Source organism: Scardinius erythrophthalmus (assembly GCF_964197995.2).
Source record: "Scardinius erythrophthalmus genome assembly, chromosome: 14".
Classification (NCBI taxonomy): domain Eukaryota; kingdom Metazoa; phylum Chordata; class Actinopteri; order Cypriniformes; family Leuciscidae; genus Scardinius; species Scardinius erythrophthalmus.
Genome location: NC_138234.1, coordinates 18,455,957 through 18,471,202, shown reverse-complemented (window position 1 = coordinate 18,471,202; position 15,246 = coordinate 18,455,957). Strand labels below are relative to the sequence as shown.

The window sequence follows — 15,246 nt, the reverse complement described above, 5'->3', positions numbered from 1 at the left end:
AATCAGGGAGCAAAGTCTTGTTTGTTACGTATACACTAGCCTATCAGCGCGTCCTGCTGTCCTTTTATGACGCAACTGGAATTTTGGACCAACGTTGTAGCGCAGCCCACGTGATTTATAAGAAACTGAAACTGCGTAGTATACTAGAGAAAGATGCTTATTTCATCACTACGTAAAAACTGTAGGAGAATTGCATGTTATGATCTGATTTATAGTGTTTTATGAGAAACATATGTGTTTTAAGAGGTAAATAATAATAGTACATGGAATGTGGGGTCAAAAACGGTGATGCTCCATCTGATTTACTGCATTGCAGTGCAGTCTTGTTCTTTAGAAGAGACCAGGACTAGTGTGATTTCTCCTTGTTTTTAAAATTTGATAAGCCGTTTTTGTTTTTATTTTATTTTTTGCAATCACATCTATGCACAATTATAGGCCTAGTTGCGTTTTTTTAGTTGCGTCATTTGCCCTCTTTTCATCCTCCTGTTAGGTTGTTCCGAAACCAGGATGTATCTTCCGTGTCTTCATTTACAGAAGAGAATTTTTTTTTCTCCATTTGCATGAGGTCACCTCATTGTAGGTCAGTTTCAACATATGTGCAAACTATAAAAGATCTCTATTAATATTTGATACTTCTGATAGCTGAATGTTTCATTCAGGGGGTAAAAAAGCACCCACTTAGGGAATATCTTATTTTCATTCTGTATTATATATTTAATTCAAGATAACTTCAGCATACTTAATCGCCAACTCAAAGTGTGCAACTATTAAATCATGCAGTAAAGTGTGCTAAATCTTTTTTTTTAAATGCAAATGAGGACATTTCGAAGTGCACTCATTGTCCTGTGGACAGACTTCTACTATTGTTGCCTCACAGGGCCTCCATCACACTGGGGAGCCCTCAAAATAACAAAATAACACAGGAGAGGCTTTAGCTTCCATGGAATATGGGGTTGTTGCTTTTGAGCGCCATAATGTGCTCCACATGCTTGGATTGGTGTCAATGGTGTCACTCTGTTAAGGGTTACGAAGGGACAAAATTGAAGAGGTCCCTTAAGGACACGTGAAAACAACTACTCAAACACATCAGTAACAGGCATTTTACTTGGTACAACAGATCAAAACTACAACATGATTTTGAACCATACAATCTATGCAATTAATTCCATGTTTTAAAAGATCACTGACCCTTTCTAGCCTAAGACATTTTGTAGGATAACTATTGAATTGGCAGTTTTTTTGACAAGAATATAAGAAGCGTGCTTTTGGATGGTTGACATGTTCCAGCAATGTTTAAAGCTATTTAAAAAGCATTGAAATTGTGACCAGTTATAGCACTAAAAAGTTTCCTATCCATGTAATTTGTCAACTACCCATATGCTATGAACCAACTGCAGAATTCCAAAAGTCTGTTGTTTGGATGTCATGTTGAGTAAGTTTCTGGGTCAGTGTTCCTGTTTTTGGGTCACTGGGGGATAAGCAGCTTTATATAAATAATCAACTATACAACCCCCTTTGACATTAATTTAAAACTTAAAAGTACTTTTTGCAATTTTTACATTCTGAAATCACACTGGTAAAGCCCATCAGGTCATCTCTGTGCTCAAATGATTTCACAAAGGAAGACTTATACCTTCAAAAACAAAGAAATCCTTGTCACCTTTTACTGTCCTTGTGTACAACAGTTGATGTCAACAAACTAAAAGATTTGGCTAAGTTGGCTTGTTGGGACCCGGGTGTGGTCAATTGTTTTAGCAGGAACTATTTCGTAAGGGACAAGGTAAAGGTTGTTTTCACTTCCCTCTGGTCCAAAGCAGTTAGGGCTTGCTGTCATAGTGACTAGAAAAGCCCTTGGGCTCAAGAGCAGCCGCAAAGGTCTACGACCATTGAAGGGATTTTTCCGTAGATTATCTGCTCACGGTCATTGAAATACAGCATGTTTATGGGTGACATCTTGGTTGGTGTGCAGCAGGGGCCGGCGCTGCCCCGAGGGTTGGCCTTGTTAACGATGTGACTGTGAGGATACTTCTGCACGCATTCACCGGAGCAGTAATTGGCCTTGTAGCGCTTGGGCGCAATTATCCAGTCCCACCCGAAGTCATCGAAGTCGACGGTGAGTGGATACCGGCAGCAACGAGACTCGGTGGAATGCTCATCGCAATCAAGGCCGGTGTCCCTTCTGGACCGCTTGCCAGCGTCTGATATTTTCACCTCCAAGAAGGGTTGCTGGAAGGGCGGACATAAGAACAAGTCATGGTCATACATACTAGGTATGCAAAGGTGCAATTAAGCACATACTTGACATGAATTGCAATGCACTTGTTACAGGAAGATCCCTTGACCAAGCTGATCCAACTAAACCTTTGTTCAATGGTATAATGGCGAGCTCTGGTTGACGGCCTATATCCCAAAAAGGGTGAAAGGTGAAGTAGTAGAAGTACGGCCCCTTGTGGAGTTCAAACATACTGTGTCCCTCCACCATTGCTTTCAAATCTCATTCAGACTTGCCAGGATGTGCCAAGTTTGAATAAGATTTAACAGCCATGGTAGAGGGCAAGGTTATTAAAGGTACGCTTAAACTCCACAAGGTGCACATTTGAGAGGAAGACCAGAATTTGATGACAATCGTTTTCGGTCAAGTATTCCTTTATCCACTAGACTACTCTGTAAGGTAGGACTATGTACACCCCCTTAAACCTTTTGCAGATTTGTTAATCAAAATTTGTCCAGCATTTGACAATTGTAGTTTGTTCTAAAGAAGAATGTACCTAAGTACCAATCATGCACCGACTTACCAGTCCTTCCTCTCCGGATTCTGGAGAGGTCACAGCCATATCATTTCCATTCGTGTCAAAGGCCTTGATTTCTATCCCAAAGTTACTCTGGGGCTGTTTGAGCCACAACTGCAGCAGCTGCTTCATGTCAATGTGCTGCCAGGAGTTTGTCTGGGCATTCACATCAATTTTTTGTGCACGTATTCTTGAGTGGCTGTTCCCTTCAGAAGATGACCGCAGTTGAGATATCTGCATGAAGACTGTGGTTGGCTCCTCAGCTGGTCGGAGATAGATCCAGAGCAAGGCCTTCAGGATGCTGTCGGGCATAATCTTTGGGCTCAGTGAGAAAATGCAACACTTCGGCATTCCCTCAAGATGGGTGATGGCTTGCGCTGCAAGGTATTAAGTTTACTAAGACCATGTACACCTTTTTCACCTTACACGCTCAGAAAAAAATTGCTTTAGGGGTACAACAGCGTGTTACTCAGGTAATACATTTAAAGGGACAACTTTTGTACCTTTTTACAAACTTACTACTAAATTTTCATAGTAGTACTTTTAAGGATACACATTACTACTCTAAAGTTATAAGGCGCTTCTTTTAAGGGTAGATAAATTGTCTCTTTAAAGAAACAATTTCTGCACATTTTTCTGACAGTGTAAAAACATTTGCCATGGTAAACTATAGTTCAGGGATGGGCAACTCTGCTCCTGGGACCACTTTCCCAGGAATTTTAGTTTCAACCCTAAGAAAAAAACATAAGAAAACTCACTTGTCCAATCAAATTGAAGTCTTACCAGTGTGTTGGATTATGGTCAAACTAAAATCCAGGAGCAGAGTTGCCCTAAAAAAATTTAAACCTTTTATTAATCTTACTTTTTCTGATGAGACTGGTGGAAAGTATCAGTTTCCAGTTTTTTTGACGGAACATCAATGGAGTAACTACTGTATTTTGGCAGAAACTAAGGTTTCCATTGTACATCTTTGTAAGAGTTATTTTCACAGGCCAAATATGCTTTGCATGTTGTTTCTTGTGCACAGCTCTGCAAGGTCTGTTGCCTTTGGCCATCTTCCAACAACAGCTGAATGAATGAACCATAGTCGGTTCATAGTCAACTCTTTCAGATAGTACAATTGCCCCCAAACGTATTTGGACACTTAAGCCACACTTCAAAAAGTATGAGTTTCATTGCATTACAACAAAATAACAAACCAAGTGGCATCTGCAAATGATGCTAACCCTTTCTCAGAACTAACTTAACATGCATTTTAATGACATACATTGTCCGAATATCTTTGGGTTCACTATATATTGCAGTACACTGTGGTACTTACATTCTGTGGCCATGGTAATAATGGTCTCACTGCTGCCTTGTTCCTCATTCTCACTAATGCCTCCATTTTGGTCATACTGGTCGAGGAGCTCCTGCAGTGGAGGTGCTTTGGGTAAGAGTAGCTTGACAGTGTCTCTACTGATGTTCGGAGCCTGTTCTAGACGCAGGATGCTCAAAATCTGAGACTTGATGGAGTGCAGGCGCATGAGTTTACTCTGCTGTCTAAACTGACAGGTCGTGCACTGGCCGCTGTCGTCTCCAGGTGTCACAAATGCTTGCGATGTTGTTGTTGTACTCAGGCTCTGACTGTGTGAGCTCAGCACACTCCAAAAGCTCAGATAAAGAAGGAGAAACATATCTTCTGATGTATCTTTGTAGACGTTTACACATTTGGAAATGGACAGCACCTTTACGCACTCTCTCCAAGCAGAACTGGACAGATGTACAGCCTCCAAGGCAGTTTTATACTTAAGATTCCCTGCTGTTAGATATCCTGTGATTGGCTGGATTGATAAGAACAAGTCTAGATGAGACAGCACAGAGATGTTCTGCACTGTGCGTAAATTCTGAAAGCGAGTTTTGATTTGAGGATTTTCAGGAGCTGTCTATTTTGTTGCACATACCATGAATTTATTATGCAAATACCATAAATATCACATGAATTTCATTGTAATGATCAATTGAAATCTGATGAGTCCGGGTGTGTAGCCATTCAGATGTTTCAAAATACTTCTTGGTCCACTGGAAATGTATGTTTATCATGCTGCTGAAGATTCTATATGTATTGCTAGGACATTTCTATGTGGTTGATAGGATGGTTGCTTGGAAGTTTTTGCATATTTCTATACATGTTGTGGGTAGTTGCTAGGGCATTGCTAGGTTGTTCTGACAGGTTTTTAAAGTGTTGTTATATTGACACAATGTTTTTAGGTGGCTGCAAGGGGGTTCTGAGTGATTTTTAGCTTTTTGCCATACAACTGAGAGTGTTCTTTTTAAGACGCCATTATGTTGTTACTTTGCCATTATGGATCGTTACTAGGGGGTTGCTAGGTTGTTTTAAAAGGTTTATACAGTGTTAGATGTGGTTTGATTGTATTTGTAGGTGGTTGCTATGATGTTGCTCGAGTTATTTTTATCTTGTTGCTATACAATTGAGAGTGTTCTTTTTAAGGCATCGTCATGTTGTTGCTTTTCTGTTGTGGATCGTTACTAGGGGGTTGCTAGGTTGTTCTGACAGGTTTTTAAAGTGTTGCTATATGGTTGACAATGTTTCTAGGTGGCTTCTAGAGGTCTGTGGGTGATTTTTGTCTTGTTGCTATACAATTAAGAGTGTTCTTTTAAAAAACGCTGTCATGTTGTTGCTTTGCCGTTATGGATCGTTACTAGGGGGTTGCTTGGTTGTTCTGAAAGGTTTTTACAGTGTTAGATGTGGTTTGATTGTATTTGTAGGTGGTTGCTGTGAAGTTGCTAGAGTGATTTTTATCTTGTTGCTATACAATTGAGAGCGTTCTTTTTAAGACGTCGTCGTGATGTTGCTTTTCCATTGTGGATTGTTACTAGGGGGTTGCTAGGTTGTTCTGACAGGATCTTAAAGTGTTGCTATATGGTTGACAATGTTTCTAGGTGGCTGCTAGGGGTTTCTAAATGTGTAATTGAGAGTGTTCTTTTTAAGACGTCATCATGTTGTTTCTTTGCCGTTATGGATTGTTACTAGGGGTTTGCCAGGTTGTTCTGAGAGGTTTTTACTGTGCTAGATGTGGTTTGATTGTATTTGTAGGTGGCTGCTGGAGTGATTTTTATCTTGTTGCTATACAATGGAGAATTTTCTTCTTAAAACGTTGTTGTGTTGTGACTTTGGTGTTATGGATTGTTACTAGGGGTTGCTAGGTTGTTCTGACATGTTTTTAAAGTGTTGTTATATGGTTGACACAATGTTTCTAGGTGGCTGCTTGGGGTTTCTGAGTGATTTTTGTCTTGTTGCTATACGATGGTGCATTGAGTTTTCTGGGTTTTTTTCTTTTCTTTTTTGTTTTACATGTCATCATGTCATGATATGAGTTGCTAGGAGGATGCTATTGTTCTGATTAGTATTGTACAAAATATCTTCTGTCTAAACACTTGAAAATAGGTGCATTCACCAGTTTATATTGGCGAATGGGCTCTTTTCATTCTTCGACCACAGCTGTAACTTTTAATGTTGTGTTTTGGTGATGTGGTGCATCTTGAATATGCAGGGAAGTGGACTGAGGAAATTATTGCTACAGCTGTTCTGTAACATTTGCCGATACAGATGTCTTTGCTTTCCCTGTCTCTCTTTGTCCAGCAGTGCAGCTTTATTAGATGCATAAATAACAACAGCTGATAGCAGAGGGAGTGGGATACTGAGGGTGGCCTTTGGTGGGTCAGTCACAGCACCACCCGCTGGTGGATTATCAAGTTCTTTCAAGAATGATGCAGATGCCGGGTGGGTCTGCTAATTCAAAATATGACTGAACAAGCCAAACTCACAAACTCTGCACTGCACAAACTCTCATTTATGAAAAATGTCATTTAAACAGGCTCTTTTGCATATATCTAAAAAGTTTTAGAACTTTTTACATTGCAATTATCACATTGCTTACATTGTTACAAGCTTTAAATAATTACTTGGAAGTGGCAAGAAGGTTTTATGTTGTCTAATGAAAATATGAGTGGTGCTTGTCAGTGCAAAACTCGCTGCAATTATGCTAAGTTATTTTGGGCTGTTGCAAGGGTGTTGAGAGGTGATTGCTATGTTCTGGCTGTTTGCTTGAGTCAATCCAACCTCAATCTCTGTTACTCTGGCCCATTTTATGGTCTGGCAACCATGATTTTCCTGGATCAGCATATTTTGTTAATCCCAGAACAACATTTCTGCCTGAAAATGTAGTCCTATTAACTATATCCCTACACTAAAACCTAACCCTACCCATCACTTATCTTTAAAATCAGAGGGAAATGATAGATGAATAACACTTATGTAGAAGCACCAAACCCTGATTATAAGCCTAAACATGATATAAACTGTAAACTTGTCCCTCAAATCTTATTGGTTGATTGGAATGTTGTTCCAGGATCAACAAAGATGTTGAAATCACGTTCACCTTTATGGTCCAGCATGGTAAAATTGTGAATCCAGTTCCTTAAAGGGATGGTTCGGAGTAAAATCAACCTAGGGCACCATGAGCCAAACACCCCCCAGAAGCTTTTTTCCCTTGGTCGAACATTATTAAAGTTAGAGCTTATTTAGAGATATCAGCTGGATGGCTTAGTGTAGGCGCTAACGGATCCAAGGATGTATCTCGTAAATTACCCTACTAATAATGCCCAGAATGGTACCAAACTTCTACAGTAGTACAAATAGGTTCTGTACACATAAAACGAGGCATTGGAAAGTTTGTAAGTACATCAAGAGTTTATTTAAATAACACTTGCCTGATGGCTAATGCTACCGCTAACCCGGACGTCGACGTCACTTCAGTGATTTGGGCAAAGCACGTAAAAGTCCTGGCAGAAAGCGATAAGGATGTACTTACAAACTTTCCAATGCGTCGTTTTATGAGTACAGAACCTATTTGTACTACTGTAGAAGTTTGGTGCCATTCTGGGCATTATTAATGGGGTAATTTACGAGATACAACCTTGGATTCGTTAGCGCCTGCACTAGGCCATTCGGCTGATATCTCTAAATTAGCTCTAACTTCAATAATGTTCAACCAAGGGAAAAACAGCTTCTGGCTCGAGGTCATGGTGCAAAGGACCCTAGGTTGGTTTTACTCCGAACCATCCCTTTAAGAAAGTAATAACAAATATATCCTTAACAAGCTGCACGATTTTTAGTTATCATTCATGTTTGTATAGTGGGTATAAAGAAATGGGAAATGCATTTAGAGTAATGCAGTAGAGGTTTACAGCAGATAAAAAACAAAACACAAATTGCATGCCAGTGTGTCTAGATTAGAGTCTTTATTTGATCTGTAGTGAGTTGCCGTCTGTGTCATCATTTCCTCTGGTCAGCCATCTGCAGTGCAACATTGGCATTTTCACTGGCGTTCTTTAACAGCACAGACACTTTCGCTTCAGTCTAAAAATCAACAAACCACAAAAATGTTCATGATCACCAGGAACAATAGCAATTTGGTTTTTTGACATTTATGAGTTCCTCAAAACAAGTTTCGTATCACATTGTGTGTGGGTTATTAAATGCAGGGAAAACCTTGACCTAAATGTTTCCAGATACTCACAGCAGCCCTGAATGAAGCATCCGTGATGTCCTTCAGGTTTATAATGACGTTGTAATATGCTCCATACACTGCCGTTTCCAAAGCTTTAGCCGCTACCTGCACATGACAGGAATCACGCATTGAAATAAATACTGATGTCAGCTTTTTTAACCTTGAAAGTCATGCCATTTTTGTTAAGTCAAGATTTTTACTGTTAGTGCAAAGTGCTTTGTTTGGAAGGATGTTTTAATTTTGTGTCTTTTCCCTTACGCAACAAAAATATATTTCTCAATATATTACGTGACAATATATTTCATGGTTCTCCATATATTGTGAAATTGACATAGTAATATATCATATGATATATTATATAATAATATATTATATATGTAAGTTATATATTGCAATATATGGGACAATACTGCAATTATTGCCGTTTTCATATATTGAATAAATACATATTATTATACTATTTAATATATTGTTATGTATATTGAAATATATCCCACATTATATGAAATTATATATTGGAAGAGGCATTGTATATATATGTAAATATATATGTAAAATTATATGCAATAATATACCTCAATGTACAAGATAATATAAACAGATTTATATGGGAACATATATTAAATATGTTGAAAAATATATTGATTTATATTACATAATATATTATATAATTATCATATTATATATTGTATACATGGTAAATATGAAATAATCTAATGTACAATGTCTGTCATATATTTTAAAATATAATAGATTGAATAAGACATCGATATAGTTCACATTAACTGAATGAGGTTTATTTCAAAAGCAGCAGCTGAAGGACAACTAGTAATTCACCTGAATGTCTGATTTACATGCCATGTTTCCGTATTTCACCATCTCTTTGAGAACGGGCCACAGTGTGTTTATTCTTTCAGCCAGGGACAGAGGGACGACCACCGCCGCCTTCAGACCCTCCTGCATGGCTTCCTCCCTCCTGTACAATCCATGAACAAGATTCAGTATTCATTACTCAATTATTAAAATAATTGTAGCAACATTAAGGGTCTGATCCATTTGAAAGGTCGTTGTAGCTACTGTGCCATGTTTATATGTGTTTTTTTGCCAATGCTGTTCTGTAACTACATTTCCGCAAAGGAAGAAGTTTACTTAGGTAGATAAACGCAGGTTGAATGGTTGTGTAATATTAGTTTTATCAGTCAGGCTCTCCTATGCAAATATAACTGTCAAGTCTTTGCTAGGCTTTCTTGTTTCTTTTTGTGATTCGTGACATGTTTTTACATCAACCAAACAATTAAACTGGTTTATCAGGATACAGAATGTTCCTCAATTGTCCAATGACATGTTTGGTCTCTAGTTTGATGGATGAGAAGCTCTGTTTTGCTTGATTAAACGTCACAAAGGCGATAAACCGCACCGCTTGATCTCATCTGCTGTGCCTTTGGGTAATTTCAGGGCAGCCTGTAACAAAATAAATAATTATACCCTGTTATTGTCATCTAGATTCTACTGTATATATTTTACAGCAGTTTCGATGGTCTGATGTTACAAAAGTGGTGTATTTAAAATGGCAAATTCATTCATACATTTAATATTCTTTTTAAAGTCATTGAATGTTGTTTGTGTTTGGTTATGTACCATGTAGCTGTTGAAGGCCGTTGAATCAGCGTCCACTTTTAACAATAAGTCATTCATGGCTTCATGAAATGGAGGGATAAGTTTCCTCATCTCCGCATCCAAAGACTCAAACTGCCTCTTACCGTATGTCATCTGACCGACCATGCATCCCAGAGCTGCACCCTTACAATGAGATACATGCATTTATTAGTGCTGTCAAATCGATGAATCACGATTAATCACACCTAGCATAAAAGTTTGTTTTTATTTCTTATTTGTGTGAATATATCTTATTTTATTTACATTATATATATATATATATATATATATATATATATATATATATATATATATATATATATATATATATATATATATATATATGAAGACTTAAGATGCAAAAGCCTCTAAGTGCCATCTGAAATTTTCTTCTAAAATGAGCATTTTTATCAAGCTCGTATATTTAGGTTCAGTAATTTTACTTTAATGACAATTAATAGGTCGTTTTTATTGCCATTAAAGTGAAATAACTGAACATAAACATACAAGCTTTATAAAAATGATCATTTTAGAAGAAAATTTCAGATGGCACTTAGAGGCTTTTGCATCTTAAGTCTTCATATATATATATGTGTGTGTGTGTGTGTGTGTGTGTGTGTGTGTGTGTGTGTGTGTGTATACAGTATATACACACACAGACATATATATAATATATATAAATATAATAATGTATGTACACATATATTATTTAAACAAGCTTTTATGTTAGATGCAATTAATCACGATTAATCGATTTGACAGCAATAGTATTTATAGAATCATTTAAAGGTATTACAAAACAAAAATTATAATAAATTAAATATAAATGTATATTTATATGTAAATTATAAATATAAATGTAAAATTTATGTCAAATGTATATGCAAATTATAATAATTGTAATAAAAATAACTGAATATATGAAATATAAAATGTTATTTATATGTGAAATGTTCAAGATAATACATATTTACAGTCATTACAGTCACATTTTATATTTAATACATTTATAAAATTGCTTAAAAATAATTATTAGAATTATTTTACATACTTTATATATATATTATAAAATATGTATTTTATAATGTATATATGTATCTAATAAATATTTGATATTCTAAAAATATTATATATAAATAATAAATAACATTTATTATTACATTTAAATAAAAAATTATATATATATATATATATATATATATATATATATATATATATATATATATATATATATATATATATATATATATATATATATATATATATATATATATATATATATATAATTATGATTACCATAGCAGCGATTGCAGCAGAAACTGACCCTCCACCAGGAGCCGCTGTTCTGGCCCCAACACTGTGGACAAACTTCTGCAGAGACAGAGACGCAAGCCGCCCATCGCCCTGATTGTCCTTTACCATATACCTAAACTCAGCGTGAACCAATTAGATACAGTGCTTCTGTTAGTCATCGAGATGGCAAATCATTGTTATTCCACTAACATACTTTTGCGACTTACTCAATGATTCTCTCCTTTGGAACAAATGACCCCAAAGAGTCGAGTCCCAGTTTGCTGATAACCTGAGGGAGGAAAATAATGAGAGATTGATTTGCTACCGTGTTGAACGTTTGACCGTGTTGATATTAACCCACCAGTCGGATTTTGTGCTCCTCTTCCACAACGAACAGCTTTTCTCTCTGGATGTAGAAGTCTGCACAGTCCAGCATGGCCTTCAGAGGAATCAGACCCACTATCTGAGACCCCACCACTGGCAGGTTCAAATCCTATACAGGTAAAATGAATATAAATGTAACTCTTCATTCATGCAATTTCAAATTATTCTGATTCTGTTTCCATTTGAGATTTGAATGACTGAAAGCGATTCACCTTGGCATCTCTACAGATCTCCTCATACACCACGTGCATGGGCGTCAACTCAAAGTCCAAGATGTTAGTGGACACCTGAGCCAGGTTGGCCTCTTCCAGGTACCATCCCATTCCCTGAACCTTTTTGAGAAGCCCGGGCTGCAGCAGAAGCATTCACAAACAAGAAGGAAGAAGAACATAATAAAAAACCTCAAGGAAGTGATAGATAGATTCTCAAGTTCTAGATTTGACGCACACTGAAAACCGAGACCAATACAGTGACATCAAAAAAAGACATACTTGATCTTTGCCCCGGCCCTGTTCTCTAATATCCAGTGCGATTCTGTGAGCCTGTTCCTTTGTGCTCAGAAGGTTCACGTTGTAGGCGATGAGAAACTTCCGGGCGCCGGTGACCGTGGCGCCCCAAGAGGGGACAAAGGTGGCAGGGCCATATTCAGGGGTCCATTCGCTTTTTTTCAACTGCATGGGGGACAAAGCACAAAAGGGCAAGAAAATAATTTATTTTAACAAGGTGTATACTTATTTCGTTGCAAATATGGCATGTAAACAGTGCTGTTTGTTTCTCAGAAATTAGGCCACAGGTATGAGGTCACATAATTGAGGTCTAAAGGTCAAAGTATACTTCAGTTTTCAGTCACGAACTGGTGTTAAGTCGTCTTGAACAAAATAAGCCCAATTGAAGTTCGTTTTGGGAGTTTTCTCCTGCTGGTTAACACCTTCGAACTACCATTGGTCAGTGGCGGTTACGTATAGGTGGGTGTGGCTCTGTGGCTCCGCCCACTTGGAGTGTACATTTTCTCTGGATCATTGCTTTTGTTTGCTATGATCGGATGCTTTCTTAACTGTTGGTTTCTCTCCGCTGTCATTTCTGTTGTGTTTATTTTGTTATTGAGAGCAAAGTGCGAAGCACATATTTACATATTCATCTAAACGCCGCTCTCAGTGGTGTGGGCGGCGTCAGGATGTTCACAAATATACCGCTGCTTGCATACTTCTAATTTCTTTTTACCCCTAAAGCGAAGAACGAAAAAGAACTTCGCCATGAGTTTATCGGGGCTTTTAGAAGTAAAAAGAAGAGCCCCAGAGCCACACCTAACTATTATGTCATCGCCACGGACCAATGGTAGCTTGAAAATGTAACTGGAGCAAACATTTCCGGAAAGTTTGCTTTGGCAAACTGTTTCAAAACTCCCAAAACAAACTACAAATGAGCTTCGTTTTAGCCTGATGTTGTTCAAAATTACACCACTTCGTTCTTTGATTTCAGGGTAAATGATTTATCTGTGCACATTATTTTTTTCAATTCATGTGGCCCCGTAATCTTTAATCAAAATAACTTCCCTTGCAGAGTCTTCTCTGGTGACATGTTTACTTGCACGAGGGCGGGGCAACCTGTCACTCACATGAGATCGACCAATAGCAAACCACAACAGTCCAATGATCCAATGAATTGCCGTTGGACAAAATCAAGTCCCGCTCTACATTTTTTCTTGTTCGCGATGCTGTTTCACACGGATATATGTCACAACAGGTAAGAAAAGACTATCGCAACTCCATCATATGACATCATATGAGATCTCAGAAATGAGAGGTCAGAGAATTGAGGTCTAGGTGAGTTCTTACCTTCTCCGGTAATGCTTCGTATTCTCCTGCACGAACAGAGGGAAGTGACCTTCTGCTTTCTTTTCTAGCCGCCTCTCCGTAGAGATAGACTACAAGACAAAGACAAGAAGAATGGAGGACGGGACTGAAGTGATTCTCAAATAGTTCAGGCAATAGACACCATGACCTCGGCCCATATAAACCCACCTGGCACATGCAGCATGTCTGACAATCTCTGGCCAAATTTATTGGCACACTGTACGCACTCCTCCATGGTGACGTTCTGCACCGGTATGAAAGGACACACGTCCATCGCACCCATCCGAGGGTGTTCACCTGTTCAAAAACATCATTTTCACAAAATAAATTAATGTGATGTATGACTTTACAGTATATCAGCTACTGCCTCCACAGCTGTACCTGAGTGTTTGGTCATGTCTATGAGTTTAAACGCAACACGGGCAGCGTTCAGCGCCCCCTCGATTGCAGCTTCGGGTGGGCCCACAAAAGTGTACACCGTCCTGTTCGTCGAAGACCCTGGATCAACGTCCAGCAAGCTGCAGCCCTCTGTGGCAGAGATGGCATCGGCTATGGCATCAATGACCTAGATATTATATTGGCCAAAATATTGTCATGTAATGCTAATGTACACTAATATTACTGTATATGGTCTATAAACAAACAACAACAACAACATTTAAACATTATTAATTTTGTGTAGGCTACTAAACAAAGAAACGGAACAAAAACACTTAATGTGTATTTGTCATATAAACAACCAGGTAATGACTCTACTCTTAAGAGTTGCATTAAACTATAAGTGAATGATTCACTAAAAAGAACCAACTCATTGGAGTCATTAGTTCTATAATATGGTTACAAAGGTCACAATATTTGTTTTTGATTCACTAAAAGAATTACTTCGTTATAATTCGTTCAAGAATCGATTGACCTTGCTGAAAATTAAGAATAACCGATTCGTTCGAGTGATTTGTTTGAAAATCGGACAGCGGTTGCACGGTTTGATTCACTAAAAGAACCCAGCGCATACGAGTCATTCATTCAGGAATAAGACTACAGTGGTCGTGCTGTAAATTATAAAAAGAAACGACTCTCTGATTTGACTCTGTGTATATTTTTAATGCACTAAAACAACCAAATTAGAGTTGTTCGTTCGGGAGTCGGACTAGAACCGGCTCATGTGAATCATTTCGTTCGGGAATCGGACTACAGTCAGACGGACTGCATGTTTTTGATTGAGGCTTCGTTGAATAAACTCTGTCAGAGTATTTTAGTACAGTGTTCAGTCAACATCGACGGAAGAACCTGATAATTTAGTTCCTGATAGGTAGGCTACTCATAATTTTGGTTTTCAGTACCAAATGACCTTTTTAATTAATCCAGTCAGTCTTACCTCCTTGTTCCGCCCCTCTGAGAAATTGGGTACACATTCCACTAATTTAGCCATGACTGCAAGAAAACACTAACTTTCCTTTCATCCACTTGTCTACTGACTACCCTGGTTCCCCAAAGTGGAACTTATAAAGCGTCAGCAAACATATCTTTTGAATAATTAACCTGTCCTGTGGACTGGATTTAGGTCATTTGGCAATGATTCTTCTATCTTCACAGATAACCAGTTTTGGGGAGGGTTTCCCATCAAACATTGCTCAGACTTTGGGAAAACCTCCCGAAAAGGTCATTATACATTGTCATTTTGAAAACAGTTTCTGGCTG

General features: G+C 38.0%; 2 protein-coding genes across 3 annotated transcripts; both read right to left on the bottom strand.

Moving 5' to 3' along the window:
- Positions 1-1,857: 1,857 nt before the first annotated feature.
- On the bottom strand, positions 1,858-4,465 carry mstna (myostatin a; the record flags this gene model as incomplete). The annotated part of the gene is made up of 3 exons (XM_081385165.1): positions 1,858-2,226; positions 2,796-3,166; positions 4,111-4,465. 3 exons carry the CDS (start codon positions 4,463-4,465, stop codon positions 1,858-1,860), a joined length of 1,095 nt encoding a protein of 364 aa, XP_081241291.1.
- Positions 4,466-8,065: 3,600 nt separating this feature from the next.
- Positions 8,066-15,024, bottom strand: ftcd (formimidoyltransferase cyclodeaminase). 2 transcript variants are annotated; one of them, XM_081385163.1, is made up of 14 exons: positions 14,924-15,024; positions 13,930-14,113; positions 13,717-13,845; positions 13,531-13,619; positions 12,187-12,366; positions 11,908-12,045; positions 11,673-11,804; positions 11,539-11,600; positions 11,315-11,444; positions 10,001-10,162; positions 9,780-9,823; positions 9,200-9,338; positions 8,372-8,467; positions 8,066-8,211 (listed from the first exon to the last, which is right to left on the bottom strand). In XM_081385163.1, exons 1-14 carry the CDS (start codon positions 14,975-14,977, stop codon positions 8,128-8,130), a joined length of 1,623 nt encoding a protein of 540 aa, XP_081241289.1. In that variant the 5' UTR covers positions 14,978-15,024; the 3' UTR covers positions 8,066-8,127. The 2 variants fall into 2 exon arrangements, with proteins under 2 accessions (XP_081241289.1, XP_081241290.1); XM_081385164.1 differs by having other exon boundaries at positions 8,075-8,211; positions 13,930-14,076; positions 14,924-15,021.
- Between the last annotated feature and the right edge of the window lie 222 nt (positions 15,025-15,246).